The following is an 18,774-nucleotide window of genomic DNA, read 5'->3' as shown; positions in this document are numbered from 1 at the left end:
CTCGGTTCTTCTCGTCGAAGCAGAAGAGATTTTAAGGTCAACGAAAATGAAAGTACAGCAAAGTGGGATTTATTGAAGATACACTGAGAGCGAGAAGCAGGCCAGTCAAGAGAGACAATGCCCCAAACTCCTGGGTTATATAGTTTCCATGAGGAATTTTCTGGGTGGAGACTTTCACTTGCATTCAGGGATGGTTGACAGAAAAGGGTGATGTAACTATATCTCTTCTGCGCATGCTCTTACCCATACACATACAGACAAACACACCAGGGGTGGGGGGTGGGAGAGGGTGGTCAAAACTACAATGCAAATTTTATTACAATTCGTCCAGGGCCCTAGTAAGGTCACATGGAGGTCATGTCCTTTTCCTCTGAGCTTGCACCAAGAACCGGCTGGTTCCGGACCTACCGGTTCCGGACGTGCCCGCGGGCAGTCTGCTGGCTGTTGGGCCACCCATCAAGGGGTGGTCTGAAGGCCGTGTTGGTCTGACCCCTGTCAGGACCCCAGGGCAGGCCCCACCCAGTCGCTCATGACTGACGTCCTACCTAACAGGCTTGGCTCTGACCTCAGAACGTCAGGATCAGTCTGAGCTGAGTCTTCCGGGTTCCCAAAGCTGATAACTGCGCCTACTTGGTTTTGACCCCTGAGGTCGTGAGAACAGAGATCCCTAGAGGCTGGTTCAGCTCCCAGAGCTCGGCTCCTGCGGCAAGGCCCAGACGCTCCCAACGTCCTTCCTTTGGATCCATCTACTGCAGTGGTTCTCAACCTTGGCTGCACATTAAAATCACCTGGGAATCTTTTTAAAATCCTGATTTCTGGGCCTCATCCTCCGGAAATTCTGTCTCTTTGTTACTAATGTTGTGGCCCCACCCCATAACAAAGAAATAGAATTTCCGGAGGATGAGGCCCAGAAATCAGGATTTTAAAAAGATTCCCAGGTGATTCTAATGTGCAGCCAAGGTTGAGAACCACTGATCTACTGGGAAGGAGGGAGGAATGGAGGCGATGTCAAGGCTGCCCTCACCCTGCTCGTACTGCTTCTTCTTTTTCTCTTTTTTTATTTTATTGATTTTTTCACAGAGAGGAAGGGAGAGGGATAGAGAGTTAGAAACATTGATGAGAGAGAAACATCCATCAGCTGCCTCCTGCACACCCCCTACTGGGGATGTGCCCACAACCAAGGTACATGCCCTTGACCGGAATCGAACCTGGGACCTTTCAGTCTGCAGGCCGACGCTCTATCCACTGAGCCAAACCGGTTAGGGCGCTCGTACTGCTTCTTTAGGCGCTCTGGAGGTCAGGGTTTGAATGACCTGGCCCCTTCCCAGGGAAAGGAGGGTCAGCCAAGACCGTGATTGCCATAACCTGGCCATTCCACGTGGAAAATATCCCTGGAGCCCCACCCCTCTGTCCATTTCCATTGCCCTGATCCTGTGGAGGCCGCCATCTCAGTGGCCTCCCAAATGGTCTCCCAGCCGCTACCCTTCCCTGACCAGACCACTGTCCTGCTTAAACCCTTTTGTGACTCCCCATTGCCTCCTGGCCTCAGTCACTTTTCCAGCCTCCTCCCTCTCCCCTGTCATTTCGTGATCCAGCCAGACTCGACTGGTTCTCTGTGCACTCTTGCTGTGTCCATGCTGTTCCCTGTGCCTGGAGCACCCTACATGCTGAATCCTATGAGCTCTTGAGGCCTTTGCTCCCTGTAGCCTTGTCCCAGAAGGCCCCTGGCTGTCCTCCACTGGGTTAGGTGTTCCTTTATGCTCTCAGGGGCTCAGGTACTGCTCCTGGGGGAATTAACTTTTTATTTTATTTTACTTGTGTTAAATAAATACATAAAAGAGTGTTTACCATCTTAACCATTCTCAAGGGCACCATTTAGTAGGGTTAAGTACGTTCACATTGTTATGCAACAGATCTCCAGAACCTTTCCATTTTGCAAAATTAAAACTCTATTCCCATGAACCACTCTCCACTTCCCCTCCCCCAGCCTCTGTGCATTGTTTACTTGTCTTTACCCCTCCCCCTTTAGACTGTGAGCTCCTGGAGGGTGGACAGTCTTGTTTACATCTCCAGCACATAGCCAGGCACCAGGCCCATATATGAATTTATTAATTCAACAAACCTGTATGGCCCTGGGTCCTAGACATTGGAGAGCAACCAGGGAATAAAAATCCGTCCTAGTGGATTTTACGTTCTAGCTGGGGAGACAGACAAAATGAAATGCAGACCGTGTTAGAAGGTGATGCATGCTCTGTGGAAAGGACAGTAGGAAGAGAAGATTGAGGGTGCAGAGGGTGGCAGTTTTAATTTTGAACAGAAGGAAGGAGACATTCTCACTAAGGGGCTGGCAGCTGACATTTGCTGTTCGTCAGCAGGGAGCCCTGTGTCTGGGGAAAGCAGCACTCCTGCTAAGGGAATGCACAGTGCAAAGTCCCTGAGGCAGGAGCATGCCTGGTGTCTCCTACGTGGGAAAGTGCAAGGACATCAGTGTGACTGGAATGAGATGAGCCAAGAAGAGGGATGCATTCAGAAAGGGAAAGCCAAGGTGTGAGCCGAGGCAGAGCTTGCAGGCTCCTGAAGCCCTGTGTGAGTGGTGGGGGGAAGGGCACACAATAAGAATAGGACCACAGTGGTTTAATGATTATTCACTTTACTGACTACCGATAAGAGGTTATCTTACACACCCTGGGAAACTGGAGGATGCGGTGCAAGAAGGAAAAACAGAGCTGTAAAAAGATAAGCGACACCTTGGGGCTGGGAGAGTCCATTGCTCAGAAAAGAAAATACATTTTGAGAATAAAGGACAGGAGACACTTTGATTTGGTTGCTGTTCCTAGACTCTGACCCCCCTCAGGGAGTTTGCCTCAGGAATGTTGACTATTCTTGGGTCCTGGCTGGTAGGCTGGGTTTTAACACCATTGTAAGTTAACTACCTCCACCAGAGGCTCTGCTATCAACAGAGGAGCCGCTGCTACCACAACCGCCCAAGGAGCAACCACAGCCCGAGGAGCCACTGCCACCCAGGAAGCAGCCACTGCCACCCAGGGTCCAGCCACTGAACGACTCAACAACTAGTCATGTCAGTGAGATCAAACATGGGTAGACAAAGAAACCCCCAAAGGAAAGAAAAGGAGGACTCGCCAGAAAAGCAGCTAAGTGAGACAGAGATATGCAACATGACGGAAAAAGAATTCAGAATAAGGTTCCTAGAGTACATGCACCGGATGTTCAAGAAGCAAGAAGAAACAGATGAAAAACTCAACTACTTATGCAAGAAGCTAGAAGAAACAGATGAAAAAATCAACAACTTAAGTAAGTCCCAAGAAGAAATGAAGAGCGACATAGCTGCAATAAAAAACACCATTGAAAGTATCAACAGTAGACTGGGAGAAGCGGAGGACCGAATTAGTGAATTAGAAGACAAGGAAGCAAAACACACTCAAACTGTACTGCAAATGGAGAAAAAAATTAAAAGACAGGAGGAGAGCCTAAGGGAACTTTGGGACAACATGAAACGAAACAACATACGAATAATAGGGGTGCCAGAACAACAGAAAGATGAACATGGATTAGAAAACCTATTCGAAGAAATAATATCAGAAAACTTCCCTGAGGTGGGGAAGAAAAAAGTCACACAAGCCCAGAGAGTCCCAAACAAGGTGAACCCGAAAAGGCCCACACCAAGACACATCATAATTACCATGGCAAATGTTCAGGATAAAGAGAGAATCTTACAGGCTGCAAGAGAGAGACGGAAAGTAACATACAAGGGATCTCCCATTAGGTAAGTTAACTACCTTGTTATCAGACTTCAAGATTCTGGAAGGAGACACAGGGACCACAGACCCTGCGGTACTCCCCCCTCCCCTCCCCCCTTGCATGCAGCCTTTCTTCTGTGTCTATCTATATAATAAAATGCATGCACCGGGCCTCTAGTATATAAAAGCTTAAGCGATCTTTATGATGAAACAACCAGAATGACTGGTCGCTATGACCGCACTGACCACCAGGGGGCAGACGCTCAATGCAGAAGCTGCCCGCAGCCAGCAGGTCCTGATAGCCTGATCGGTGCTAGGCTCTGGGCTGGGACAGGGAATGGGGGTGGGGGGGGAGGGTGGCGGTGGACATCGGTGGTGAGGGAAGGAGGAGGTGGGGAGGCGGGGAGGCAGAGAACCTAATCGGCCCTGATCACTGACCAGGCCTAGAGACCCCACCCATACACAAATTTCGTGCACTGGGCTTCTAGTCCCTTATATAGTAGGAGGTGTTCCAGCAGATCTTTCATGGATGGCCTGCTGCTCTCCCATACTGTCCACATTTTTGGAATAAATGCTCATGTATGATTCAACCCTGTCTCTGCTTAATTGGCTCAAGGAGTGACAGGCAGCCTGGACCCATTTGTTGTTTGGTTTCATGAGGGGCCTTTGGAGGTTTTGGGCAGAGGAGTGACATCACCTGACTTCGGTTTCGACAGGATCACCCTGGCTGCTGTGCTGGGAATACACTATGGAGGTGGGTGATGAATAGTGGAGGCCCCCCTTTAATATAGGCCTTGTTGCCTAACTGTGCGGAATCTGGTCAGCTGACAGCCTCCAGCTCCTAACACTTTCAGGTCTGCTTCAGCTGTTCAGGTGGCCAATCTCTGCTTGGGGTGGCCCCAGGCGATGAGTGAGTCAACCCCTGCCACCCAATGCGGGGTCCTCTAACAGACAATCTTTGTCTCCAGATATAGAGCTCCCTGCCACAGGTCTTGTTGCTCAGTCTACTTCCTCCCCTTTTCATTTATGGGTATTACTCCCCAGAACACCATTTGCACTCTTTTTTAAAATATACTTTATTATTATTACTAGAGGCCCGGTGCACAAAATTTGTGCACTGGAGGGGGGGGGGGTGTCCCTCAGCCCAGCCTGCACCCTCTCCAATCTGGGACCCCTCAGACATCCCTCTCACAATCGGGGACTGCTGGCTCCCAACCGCTCGCCTGCCTGACTGATTGCCCCTAACCACTCCCCTGCCAGCCTGATCAATGCCTAACTGCTCCCCTGCTGGCCCAGTCACCCCTAACTGCCCTCCCCTGACGGCCATCTTGTGATGACATGGGGTGGCCATCTTGTGATGACATGGGTGTGGCCATCTTGTGACAATATGGGGGCGGCCATCTTGTGTGAGAGTGTGATGGTCAATTTGCATATCATCTCTTTATTATATAGGATTATTATTTTTTAGTTCTTTTATTTTTATTTTATTTTTTTTATTGTCTAAAGTTTTACATGTGACCCTTTGCACTCTTAACTCTTCCTCAGTGTCTGCTTTCCAGGATCAGGGGCCTGCAGGAGGGAGACTGTTGCCGTAATCCAGGTGAGAGCTGATGAGGAGGTCTTAGTGAGCTCAGGCTGCTGTGACAGAATAGTACAGACTGGGGGGCTTAAATTAGAGAAATAGGTTGCTCATCTATTTCTGGAGGCTGGAGTGAGACTAGGGAACCTGCATGGTTGGGTTCTTGGAGACTGCCCTCCTCCTGGTTTGCGCAGGGCTGTCTTCTCAACCTGTCCTCATCCTTCTCTTGTCTCTTCTTTTTTAAAAATATATTTTTATTGATTTCAGAGAGGAAGGGAAAAGAAGAGAGAGAGAACAACATCAATGATGAGAGAATCATAGATGGGCAGCCTCCTGCACGCCCCCCACTGGGGATTGAGCCCACAACCTAAGCATGTGCACTTGACCGGAATTGAACCTGGGACCCTTACAGTCCCCAGGCCAACACTCTATCCACTGAGCCAAACCAGCTAGGGCTAGTCTCTTCTTATAAGGGCACTAATCCCATTTGTGAAAGCTCCACCCTTGTGACCTAGTCACCACCCAGAGGCACTACCTCCTAATACCATCACAATGCGGGGTAGGATTTCAAAATAGGAATTTTGGGGGAATGCAGACATTCAGTCCATAATGGGACTTGGACCAGGGTGATGAATACAAAATAATCTATTTACCTAGGGCTGCAGGTTGGCTGTTACAACTTTCAGTAGATGTAGACTTGAAGGCTGTGTATATGAAATTGAAATCTATAAGATGCACAATTGAAGGAAGCTCATGCAATTGAGGGAGGAGGAAATAGAGATGTGTACCCTGAGCAGAGAAAGCCAAGGGGACATGAGGGCTATCTTCTGATGACAGTGATGTGCACTGGGGGACTCTGGGTGATGAACATTAGCCCAACACATACTGGATGAGAACAGTAAGCTGTAATGCTCAAAATAGCTCCCAGGCCCAAGGCAGGATGTCCAGGACTGGAATGTCCCTCATCCATGGTCCTGGCCTGCACCCTGGAGAAGCAGGGTCGGGCTGGAAGCTCAGTCCATTCTGGGATAGCCAATGATGTGCCCTGATTGCTCTGATCTCTAAGCCATCCTTGGCCAGGCAGCCAGAATGTCCTGGAAGATGCTGGAATGCATGGTGGCAGATAGGTAGAGATCCCTTCTCCCTAAGACCTTTGCAACCATCCAATCTAAGCTGAGGCTGAGATACCATGTGGCCTGGGGAACAGGCAGAGACTTTCCTGAGCATGGTTGCACTCGGATAGTCACTGGCTATGTTGTTAGCTCTGTACTAATGCCTTACCCGCAGTGTCTCCTTTTACCTCTACAACAATCCTAGGTGTCCTGAGTGCTGGGACGGATATGTTCCCTTTGCCCCTCTGATCTACTCTTCCCCCCTCTCCACTCTGCCTTGTGCCTTGGGAGGCTGACTGCCTCCTGGATCTCTGGCTTCTGGTTGGGTTGGGTCAGTGGGAGCCACCAGCAGGTGAGCAGGAGATGGAAGAGTGAAGTTGGGGAATTTATTTGGTTGCTGTGGTTGGATGGAGCACCTGTGTAGTAACCCTGTCCATTGCTACTCTGGAACTAGCCCCAGGATACTGAAGTTACCCCAGGATACGTAGGTTTCCTTAATCATGCCCACACCTTTTAAAACAGCCCCTCAGGGAAACTCTTTGACATTATTTGGTTTGACTGTGTCATCTGTTCCCTGCCAGGACCCTGATTGATACAGTTCCCATTGTATTGGTGACAAGACAGAGATTCTGAAAGCTTGCCAAGGTGTAGCACGGTGAAGCTGTGATCCGGAAGTGGTTAAGCTATGATTCACACCTGGGGGGTGGATATCAGCCCTGCCCAGGGACCTTAAACTTGGCTGGCTTATCCATCTCACTAATGGCCACACTTGAGAGCAAAGATGAATCACAGCCTGTTGTGTCTGCACGATGGTCTGACCTCTCCCCACCTGCATGGGCTCTGGGCTGCCTCCTGGATTTCTGGCTCCTGGCTTCGGCTTTAATAGTCACTAAATGTTCCTCTAGGTCAGTATAGCCTTTCTACCTCTTCTGCTTCCCATCCTGGTCTGGCCTTGATGTTGGTGTCCCCTAAGTTTCAGGTCCTCACACGGTGCTGGGAGAGGGGCTGAGCCACCCAGAGGGCTGTTAATGCAGAAGAGTTTGTTTCTGTCTCCCCCAGGCTCTGAGCTCCTTGGGCTCAGCTGCTACCCCCTCTGCAGCCCCAGCATCCTGCCAGGGGGCTCGGTGTGGAAAAAATGCTCAGGAAAATGAAAAGAGCTGAATAACGCTTGGGTGAGGCAGGGACTGCATGCCTGTAGAGGAGACAACAGGCCTGCCGGCAGCATATATAAGAAGTGAGAGTATGACTAACAGGGATTTTGTGTACACAGGGTGGGGATGCGGTTGTGGATGGCAGTGCCTGGGTTACAGAGGAGGGACTGTGATTTATCTATGAGAAGGTAGTGATTGTGTGCGCTCAGGACAGTCTCCCTAGGAAATCACTAGAACAGCTGTAGCGGGAGCATAGCGCCCTCTTGTGGCCACATTTCCAATCACAGTAGGTTCCACCCCAGCTCTCAACGGTCAATCCCAGCCCCAGCCTAACTTCAGCCCACACCCTAGCTGGACCCCCTTCCCCCTTCCCCCGCCCCGCCATGGAGCTCTCTCTCCTTCCCAGAGCGACCTTTCCTGACCTCAGGGTCTTGTGGGTGGGAGTGTAGAAGAACAGAGGATGGAGCCAACCTGTATAAAACCCAGCCTTTATTGATTTCAAGGAAACTGCCGTGGGGATGTTCCTATTAGGACATCCACCCCGAGCCCTACGAAGCAGGGTCTGAAAGGCTGGCACCAGACTGAGCACATCTGCAGGGAGGAAGATGGGAGCGAAGCTTCCTGAGGCTGGGAGAGTGGAGGCTGCGGAGGGGGACCTGCCCTGAGGGCAGTGGGACTCAGAGGCTCCCTGGGCGTCACCAGGAGAGGTTGGTGTCCCCAGAGCCCCCTCCTCCTCTTCCCAAGAATTCTCAGGCCTCCAGACCTCCCTCTGCTGGGGGAATTCTTCCTCTGCACCGCAGGGACCGAGGTGCTTCTCCAAAGGGAAGGAACCTTCTTTCTGGTCTGGTGCATCCAACCCAGGGCAAGCATGCCTCTTCTTGTAGCCTCCAGGCCTCGGCGCCTGCCCTCTCTCCACTTGGAAGCACTTCTCACCTCTCTTAAACTTTACTTCCTCAGGAAAGTCTCGCCTGATCGCTCCCCCCTGGGTTGGGTAGAAGCCCTGTATGAGCGCCCTAAGCATCCCCTTGCGCAGTAGTTAATATGCTCATTTCAGTGTTGGTTTCCCCCAAGGGATGGCACTGGGCCTGTGGAGTGACCTACACCCAAGTATTCAGCACAGTGCCCAGCACTCAAAAAGTATCTGCCCCAAATGAAATTGGATAGCTCGGTGAGTTCAAAGTGGGGGCACCCAGCACCTGCAGGACCCCTCCACCGGCGCGATACCTCCCCACCTGTCCCCGTTGGCAGACCAGGTATGGCTCCCCGGCCCGTGGTCAGATGGGGGTCAGAGCGGGTGCTGAAGCATGCGGCTTGTCACCGTGGCCGTCCAGGACGAACTCCCCCTCCACCAGCTTATGGTGGCAGCGGCAGGTGGAGGCCCGGCTGGCTGAGGATTTGCGGTTGCGGCTGCCAGGGGGCCTCTGACTGCGTATGCCTTTTATGACCCTGTGGAAGATGAGGTAGCAGATCTCGCTGATGGTGAGCACGATGCAGACGGCAGAGGCGCCCACCATGAAGTAGGTGAAGACCTTCTTCTCCGTGGGCCGGGCGATGTAGCAGTCCACGGTGTTGGGGCAGGGCGCCACGTTGGAGCACTGCACAAGGCGTGGCATGCTGAAGCCGTACCAGAGGGTGTGCAGCACGTAGAGGAAGACGAATTCGATGATGAGCTTGAAGATGAGGCTCAGCAGGTAGGTCCACCACAGGCCGCCGTGCTTCTTGCCCGCATTGTCGTACAGCTTGGCGCACTGGTCACCGTGCTTCAGCCGGTGCCGCCGCTCCCGCTCCTCCCGGTAGGCCACGTGCAGGATGACCAGCAGCGAGGGGCAGGTGACGAAGATGAGCTGCAGGGCCCAGAGACGGATGTTGGAGATGGGGAAGTAGTTGTCATAGCAGACGTTGGTGCAGCCTGGCTGCTTGGTGTTGCAGTCGAAGTCCTTCTGCTCGTCCCCCCACACCCGCTCTGCAGCCACCACGTACACCAGCACCCGGAAGACGAACACCACCGACAGCCAGATGCGCCCGAATGCTGTGGAGTACTTGTTCACGCCACTCAGTAGGGACTGGAGCGTCTTCCAGTCCATGGTGCCTGGTAGGGGCGCCGGGAGCCTGGTGCCTGGTAGGGGCGCCGGGGGCCGTGCACACCTGATGGAATAATAGGAAAGACCATACGTTAATGAATGGGTGACATTTACTGAGCTTTTACTATGTTCTGAGCTCTATGTGGATGGACTCATTTGATCATGGTGAAGACCTTATGACAGTGGTTCTCAACCTTTCTAATGCCGTGACCCTTTAATACAGTTCCTCATGTTGTGGTGACCCCCAATTTCATTGTTACAAATTGAACATAATTAAAGCATAGTGATTAATCACAAAAACAATATGTAATTATATATGTGTTTTCCGATGGTCTTAGGCGACCCCTGTGAAAGGGTCGTTCGACCCCCAAAGGGGTCGCGACCCAAAGGTTGAGAACCGCTGCCTTATGAGATCAGGGATATTATGTTGCCTAAGCTACAGGTAATAGGCAGGGAGGGTAAGTAACCTGCCCAGAGTCACAGAGCTAGTATACCAGGAGGAATAACCATTCCTATTTATCGAGCATTTACTCTGAGCCAAGCACAGAGCTAAACACTCTATGTGCAGGATTTCATTTAATCCTTATAACAACCCCACGAGGTAGGTGCTCTTAGGTTCCTCATTTCCCCTTACAAAGATAAGGGTTGCAGAGTACTTAGTACATAGTAAGTGCTCAATAAATGCTGGCCACTCATGAAATCTAGAGAGGTCCAGTCACTCATTTAAAACTAGAGTTGGATTCGAGGCTGGACTGTGGGTGCCAGGGCTGTGCTGTCCGTCACCTTCTCTCCCCTTCTCTGCTGGATGCCTGCCCCAGACCAGGTTCTTACACCTTACCTCGTTGATGCCTCGCTACTACCCTGTGAGGTCGGGGCTGAATCTTATTCTACAGAGAGGAAACGGAGGCTGGGAGAGGGGAACTAACTCCCCCAGGTCTCACAGCCGGTGGGTGGTAAAGCTGCAGGGTGGTAATTCATGTTGGGGTGTGTGTGAAGAGGGGTACTGTCTGGCTCTGGGGAATAGGAGAGCCAGGGACTATCTAGCTAGAACTCCCTGCTCCCTGTGCCAGGCCCTGGGAAAGCCCCAGCTACCCAGCCATGCTGGGTGCGTGCAAACGTGTTTCGTTTAGGCCTCCTGATCACACTTTTTCCACTCAGTCCTGGAGTGACTCAGAGGGTGTGGAAGGGTGGGTCTGCCTAAGTATACCTAGTGTCTGCGCGTTGCCATGGGTGTGACTCCACGTGTGTATGGGTCTGCACACACGTATAAGTGCTCACGGAGCGGTGTATGTGACTCTGAGCAAGCATGATGCTTGTCGGCCCCCTGCACCCCCGGCCCTGCACAGCTGCTTCTCACTCCCCACTGAGCCAAATATCCCACCCTGGTCCAAGCCACCATCAACTCTTGCTGGTATTATGGCCACAGCCACAGCTTCCCTCTGGCCTCTCAGTGTCTGCTCCTGCACCCCTAGAGTCCATTAAATTGGGTCATGTCCCTCCCTGTTTAACACACACTACTAGCCTCTCATTACACATAGAACTGCCCCAGATTCTACCTCCTCACCCTTCTCTCCTGCACTCTCACCCTGCCTGTCTGCTCCGGCCACTCTGGGGGCCTTGGGGGCTTTGGTATTTTTCCTGCTGCCTGGAATGCTCTTTCTCCAGAACCACGCACGGCTGGAGCCTTCCCATCACGGCGGCCTCTGCTCAAACATCTCCTTAGAGCAGTGATTTTCAACCTTTCTCATCTCATGGCACACATAAACTGATGGCGCACATAAACCAGTTACTAAAATTCTGCAGCCCATCTGACAAAAAAAAGTATACTTTTGATTTATTCACACGGGACAGCTATTGTTGTGTTGGCCATTGTCATTTTAAAATTTGACAATCTAAGGGAAAAGAGGTCAGTACCCCTGAGTAAAGAGTCAGCTATTGCATGTTTTAAAAATTCTTGCAGCGCGACTGGTATAGCTCAATGGTTGAGTACTGAGCCATGAACCAGGAGGTCAGGGTTCGATTCCCCATCGAGGCAAATGCCCCGGTTTCAGGCTCCATCCCCAGTAGGGGGTGTGCAGGAGGCAGCCGATCAATGATTTTTTTTTCATCATCGATGTTTCTATCGCTCCCCCTCCCTTCTTCTCTGAAATAAAAAAAATATATATTTAAAAATTCTTGCGGCACACTAGTGTGCCTGCCGCAACACACTGGTTGAAATTGCTGCCTAAGAGGCCTCCCTGGTAACCCCAAGTCTGGGAACCTATCCCCTTCCAGTCACTCTGCTCCCGTACCTTTATTTTTCTCTATTTTTTTAAAAAATATATTTTTGTTGATTTCAGAGAGGAAGGGAGAGGGAGAGAGACAGAAACATCAATGATGAGAGAGCCTGCAACCCAGGCATATATCCTTGATCAGAATCGAACCCAGGACCCTTCAGTCCGCAGGCTGACACTCTATCCACTGAGCCAAACCAGCTAGGATTCCTTTATTTTCTTTATAGCATTTAATCACTATTTGAAATTAAAGTTTTTTTTTAAGAATTCTGAATTTATTAGGTCATCTGAAAAACCAGATGGACTGAGCCCCCAAATGGTGCCAGCACCCAGGGACGGGGAGTCAGAGATTTTAAAGGACCCTAGGCGGGCTTTTTCTGGGCGGAAAATTCTCTGGGCAGGTCCTTTAAAGGTTTTATTTTTGTTAATCCTCACCTGAGGATATTTTTTCCATTGATTTTTTTTTTTTTTTTTTTTTTTTTTTTTTAGAGAGAGAGTGGGAGGGAGGGACGGGGGAGAGAGAGAGAGAAACATTGATGTGAGAGAGACACATTAATCGGTTGCCTCCGCCCTGACTGGGGATGGAACCCAAAACCCAGGTCTATGCCCTTGACTGGGAATCGAATCGGGGACTTTTAGGTCTGCAGGTTGACGCTCTAACCACTGAACAAACTGGCCAGGGCGAAATGAAAGTATTTGTTTACCTATTTGTTTTCATTTATTGTCTGTTTCCCCCACTAGCATGCCAGCCCTGTCTTGCCTACTGCTTTATTTGTGTCTCGTGCTTGGCACAGTGTGGGGACTCAATGCATGTTGAATGAATAAACAAATGAATGCCTACAGAGGCAGCGCGGAGGGAGGGGCTGGGCGTTGCGGGCAGGAGCCCAGTAGGGCCGTGAGGACTAGGTAGCCTGGGGGGAAAGCCTCCTTTCACTGGGAGAAGGCAGTTCCTTCTCAGCACCCGGGCTCTCTCGATGCCTCTTCTCTGAGAATCTCGGCCTGGGCACCCTCTGCTCCCTCTGAGACCTGGCCTTTGGGGACGGGCAGTGGAATGTGCATGGGAAGTGGAGTCCCGTCTGCATTCAAGCCTCAATTGGGCCACCTGCTTCCAAGAATTCCCTAACATCTTTCCAGCAGCGGTTCTCAACCTGTGGGTCGCGACCCCTTTGGCGGTCGAACGACCCTTTCACAGGGGTCGCCTAAGACCATCCTGCATATCAGATATTTACATGACGATTCATAACAGTAGCCACATTACAGTTATGAAGCAGCAACGAAAATAACTTTATGGTTGGGTCACAACATGAGGCACTGTATTTAAAGGGCCAGAAGGTTGAGAACCACTGCAAGGGAAAGAAGTCCCACTTTCTGGAGCCCTGGTCGGAATCCAGAACCAGCTCCCCGCAGCCTGCCGCTCACCTGGTGCAAGTTCCAGAAGGCAGCCCCGTCTGCCAGCCCTGCGAGCACAGGGGCCCTGACACGTGCTCCACCCGACCCTCCTCCCGGGGCAGCCACCCCGTGCAGCCTCCCTCCAGGGCTGCACCTCCGGACCCGTCCGCCCAGTCCCGCCAGACACACCCCGGGGAGCGACTCAACTGCAAAGAATTCCCCTCCAAGCCCAGGCTTGGGACTGGTGGAGCCGGTCTGGTTCCCCACCGCCGCGATCCCCCAATAACAGCTCCGCCATCCGCTTTTTCCCAGCTCCTGGGCCAAGCAGCGCCCAGATTTTGTCCCCCCCGCAAAAGAACTGCATTTGAGGAAGAGGAGCACCCGTCCCTCGTAGTCGAAAGTCCGCGTAGAACTTGGCTTGCGCGGATTCCCGAAGTCTCAAATCCTACACTTCCTCCCTCCAGGACCCTTCCCTGCACGTTCCCTTCCATCCCAGGCAGTTTGGGAGCTTGCGGACCTAGAAGGGGGGCGTCTGGGAGCCTTCCGGCAGCTGGAGCCCCCACTCCCGCCCAGAATCGAGGGGGGAGAGGGCGGTGGAGAGGTCCCTCCAACATCACCCCGACTCCCCAAGACCCGGATCCGCAGCCGCGCGGGCCCGGCGGGATCAAGACGGAGCCCGCCGCCGGCCGGCGCCACGGGGCGCTCAGCGTCCCAGGGGGGCCCGCCCGCACCCAGCCCCAGCCCGCACTCGGCACTTACCCGCAGCGGCGCTGCCAGCGCGGGGCCGGGACCCCCGCGTCCTCGAGGTCCGCAGCAGAGGCGGGGGCGCCGGGAACAGGGGCTCTGCGGACGCGGCGAAGCTCACACTGTGGCCGGCGCGCCCTGGGGGAGGTGAGGAGGAGGAAGGGTCGGGGGAGGAGCCCGGGACCCAGCCCCGCAGCCGAGGGTCCGGCTCTAGCCCCGACGCTGCGGCGCGTTCCCAGGGCAACCCTCGCTGGAGCGCAGGTGTCTGCCGGATCCGAGCCTCGGTGTTTCATGTGTGAACAGGGGCCTCGGTGGCCATGGGCAGGGCTGTTGCAAAGGCTCCAATGAGATTAGGGGCGTGAAGCACTATAAACCGTCAAGTGCCGTGGCCCGGGCACGGACTGCAATCACCACTCGCCCACGCGTGTTACCACTGGTACCGTGCCCGTGTCCGGCAGGTCAGGGTCCCCGCCCGCCCCGACCCGCGTGGGAGCACTCTTGGGGACCTGCCTTCCCGGCACGACGGGTCCTCGGCGGCCGTGCTGCCTCCTCGCTGTGTCCTCCAATGAAGCAGGTGCTCTTTGGAGAACCCGGGTGGGAGCGGGCGAAGCAAATCCTGTGCCTGGAGGTGAAACGGGGTGGGGGCAGGTCGTTGCCAGGAATTACTACGAGGGGCAGAGCCTGTGGGAGGAGGTGGGGTGAGTGCGTGCAGAGCCCCCCACGAAGGGAGGTGGACCTGCGGCTGGGCTGCGCTCTGGGGACTAGGACGCTTGATCTCATTGACTAGTGGGCCCTGATTAGGAAATGAATGAGCGCCCCTGGCACCCCAGCCTTTCGAAGGTAACCCCAGTGTTTCCGGTCTCCCCAGGAGTCCTGGGATCTTAGTCACATAGGGCTTCGGCCCTGCAGTTTCAACAGCAATGCTGTTGCTGACACAAGGGTGACTCATTTCCCCAGGAGCACCCATTGGTGTAATTAAAGGCGCCCCCTCCTTTATCCTCAAAAGTGCCCCCAAACTTGGGAAGATCAATGACACTGTCACCCTACTCATGGTGATAGAGAGCTAACAGGGTCGAGGGGGGCCGGGGGGAGGGGGGCTCTGAGACATTTTTGTGCCAGGCAATTCCCAAGGCTTCATTTCATCCTCACAGTGTGGGTGACCGTGGTGTGAGCCTTCTCACTTTTATGAATGAGAAAACTGAGGCACAGAGAGGGTAGGTGACTTGCCCAGGGTTACACAGAACCAGTTCTGGGGGCCTCAGCCATGTGCCCACTCTCTGGGTCCTGGCCTGCAAAGTCATTGCTGAGACTTAGCAGTGCTGGGGTGGTCGGGGTGGTTCTGTGCCTGAGCTGGTGTGGGGAGATGTGTGAGTATGATGTGGTCCATAACTCTGCCACCTGCTCCGACCACCTGTTGCTCTGCTGCATTTCAGAGCAAAACCAGATACCCACCCAGTGTGGCTCAGTCTTTGAGCATCAACCCATGAACCAGGAGGTCATGGTTTGATTTCTGGTCAGGGCATATGCCCGGGATTGTGGGCCTGATCCCCCAGTAGGGGGCGTGCAAGAGGCAGCTGATAGATGATTTTCATCACTGATGTTTCTCTCTCTCTCCCTCTCCCTTCTTCTCTCTCTGAAATGAATAAAAACATATTTTAAAAAAGCAAAAATTAAAAAACGAAATACCCACTTCCTTACCTCCTAAGTCACTCTTTAACCCATTTAAACAATGTTTCTGTTCCTATCATGTCACTAAAGACAACCCCATCAAAGTCACATGGAACTCCATGATGCTAGATCTAATAGCCACTTCTTTGTCCCCATCCTCCTGGACTTTCAGAAGCACCTGACACAGCTGACCACCCCTTCCTTCTCACACACTTCCTTCTTTTGCTTCCTTGACACCACATTTCCCGTTTCCTTGTACATTAGAGGCTTCCCATCCCAGCCTCCAGAATGGGCATGTCCCAGGGCTCAGCCTCCTCTTTCCTGGGTGAGCTCCTCCAGTCCTGGGGCTCCCACTACCATCCATTTGCTGACGAACCCCACATTTCTAGCACGATTCCTATCTTCTCCCCAAACACCAGACTATGTGGCCAGGGCTGCTCCCTGACCACCAGGTTTCCAGTTACTTGTTTTCTGTCCTGAGAAGAACTGCATCGTTGACTACATAGATATGTTAGTAGTACTCTTCATACAATTACCCCATGGAAGTATGCTATGCCTGTGTGTTTTGTACTTCGCTGTTTGCATTTAACAAAATATAGGACATTGCCCTGGCCAGTGTGGCTTAGTTGATTCGGCATCCTCCGGTGCACCAAAAGGTTGCCGGTTTGATTCCTAGTCAGGGCATATGCCTGGGTTGTGGGCTTGATCCTGAGTAGGGGGTGTGCAAAAGGCAGCTGATCGATGTTTCACTCTCAAATCAATATTTCTCTCTCTCTCTCTCTCTCTCTCTCTCTCTCTCAATAAAAAAAGAAGACATGGTCCTCTCTCAGTGGCTATAGACCTAGCTCATTCTTTTTTTAAATAGCTGAATAGTATTCCATTTTCTTCTATCAGTAGATGTAGAGCTGCCTCTTAAAAAACAACCACCAGCTGAATAGTATATGTACCATAATCTATTTCATCAGTTCTCTATTCATGAAAATTAAGGCTGTTTCCAATCTTATATTTCTTTCTATTATAAACACATTATAAGAAATATCCTTGGACAAAGCATCATTAACAGATTTTTAAAAATTATATCTATAAGATATATTCTAGAAGTGGAATTTTTGGGTTAAAGTTGTAGACCCATTTAAAATTTTGATACAAACAAACAAACAAAACCCTAAAAAAAAAAAAGACAAAAACACCCTGACATTTTGATAAATCCCCTCCACAGATGTATCAGTTTACGCTACCAGCAGAGATGAGAGGGCTTGCTTTCTCATGTCCTGGTCAATATAGAGCATTACCAAACTGAATGATCTTTGCCAGTGGTACCTCATTACATTTTCCATTTGCATTTCTCTTCTTCTGAGTGACAGTGAACATCTTTTCATATACTTAGGAGCCACCTGTGTTTCTTTTTCTGTGAATTGTCCTTTGCCTTTGCCCAATTTTCAGTGGGATGATTGGCTTTTTTATTATTTATTTCTCAGGAGCTCTTTACATATTAAAGAAAGAAGCCCGCTGTCAATGGTACAAATAGAAAAGATTCCCCCCTCCCAGTTTGACACGTGCATTTTGACTTTGTGTAGAATTAAACTTTCTTTGGTAGTCCAATGTATCCATTTTATCTTTGATGGCCTCAGGCTTTGCTCATAACTAGAAATGCCTTCCCCACTCTGAGAATTGAAAAAAAAAAATTCTCCCAGGTTTCTTCTAGCTAAAGTAGGGCTTTAATAATATAAATCAGACCATGCCATTCCCCTATTAAAACCTTGTGGTAACTTATCATTACTTTTATACTAACACCCACTCCCCTGGGACTAGCTTACAAAGCCCCAAATGAGCTCATCCTGCCTCACCTCCTGCCACATGTTCCCATGAGCACTGGTCTCCAGTCACACTGGCCTTGTTCCGTCCACCCTCTGGCCTTTGCGTTTGCTGTTCCCTCGGCCTGAACTGCTCTTCGCCAGGCAACTCCTCCTCCTTATCGGGGTCTCACCTCTGGTAGAGGTAGTCCCTGGTCTCCCCCTCGGAAGTTATCTCACCCACTTCCTCAGCAGTGACTCTTCGGGGGCCTTGTCTGAAATGACCTCCTGGAGAGCAGGGAGCTGGCTGGTTAGACTCCTGCTGCATCTCAGGGCCTGGAAGTAGCCGACGCCCAGTCACTATTTGTAAAGTAAATGTTGTCTGCACATGAGGTTTTGTGTGAGAGCTGTTTGTACTTGAGATTGGGTACCTGTGTGTGAAAGGGGCGGCATGGGAGTGTGTGCATGTTTGGCGTGTGTGACTGTGGAGGTGGCTGGTAGGGTTTTGTGAGGCTGTGGTTATGTGTGAGGTGGTGGCGGTGGTGGTGTCTCTGGGCGGTTGTTTTTTGTTTTCTCTGCTGACCAGGGGATTTCAGTGCCTAGGTCTGAACATCCTGACCCTGCCAGATGCTGTCCCCTCACTCCCGACATCAGGCAGTGACTCCAACAACTGGCCTTTGCCTATTCTGGAAGGAGCTGTCAGAGTCTCCATTCCAGAAAGAGGCTCTGAGGCCCTGCTGTCCCACATCGAAGTGCTGCTGCCTGAGCAGAGTAGTGTGTGGGAGGCCATCTAGGCCATCCCCCAGCCTCTGGGCAAGGCTGTGTTGTATACCTGGTCTTGGCAGCTTCCCAGCCACCCCCACTTCCCCGAGGGCCCACACCTGCTCTCTGAGGGTGGCGAATCCCAAGCCTGTCACTGTACCTCTTCCGGCCCAGGCTTGTCCCAGGCTGGTCTTGCTCTCTGGCCGCCCCCTGTGTTGGCAACTCTGCCCAGACTTCAGGCAGGGGCTTCCTGGGAAGGGGCAGGGCCGGCTCTCTCTGGCTGGGATTTTCCCTGTGTTCGTGTGTGTGCAGCAGAGAGGTGGGGCAGGTGGAACCCACTGGGAAACAGGCCAGGTGGAGCCATGGAGGCTGCCAGCCCTGTCCCAGCATGTCTGGGACCATGACTAGGGAAGAAGAGATGTCCCAGACCCAGGCTATAATGTTTTCCTTTCAAGATCACCCAG

General features: G+C 51.9%; 1 protein-coding gene across 1 annotated transcript; it reads right to left on the bottom strand.

Annotated features, from left to right (window-relative positions):
- Positions 1–8,072: 8,072 nt before the first annotated feature.
- Positions 8,073–18,518, bottom strand: GJB3 (gap junction protein beta 3). Its single transcript, XM_070403230.1, has 3 exons — positions 18,471–18,518; positions 14,103–14,709; positions 8,073–9,745 (listed from the first exon to the last, which is right to left on the bottom strand). The coding sequence occupies exons 2-3, from the start codon at positions 14,378–14,380 to the stop codon at positions 8,875–8,877; spliced, it is 1,149 nt and encodes a 382-aa protein (XP_070259331.1). The 5' UTR covers positions 14,381–14,709; positions 18,471–18,518; the 3' UTR covers positions 8,073–8,874.
- Positions 18,519–18,774: the final 256 nt, after the last annotated feature.

This window comes from Myotis yumanensis, unplaced genomic scaffold (genome assembly GCF_028538775.1).
Source record: "Myotis yumanensis isolate MYYU_CA2020_CCGP unplaced genomic scaffold, mMyoYum1.0.hap1 SCAF_2, whole genome shotgun sequence".
In the NCBI taxonomy this organism is placed as follows: Eukaryota; Metazoa; Chordata; class Mammalia; order Chiroptera; family Vespertilionidae; genus Myotis; species Myotis yumanensis.
Note: the sequence above shows the minus strand (reverse complement) of the source record. Positions and strands in the feature narration are given on the sequence as shown.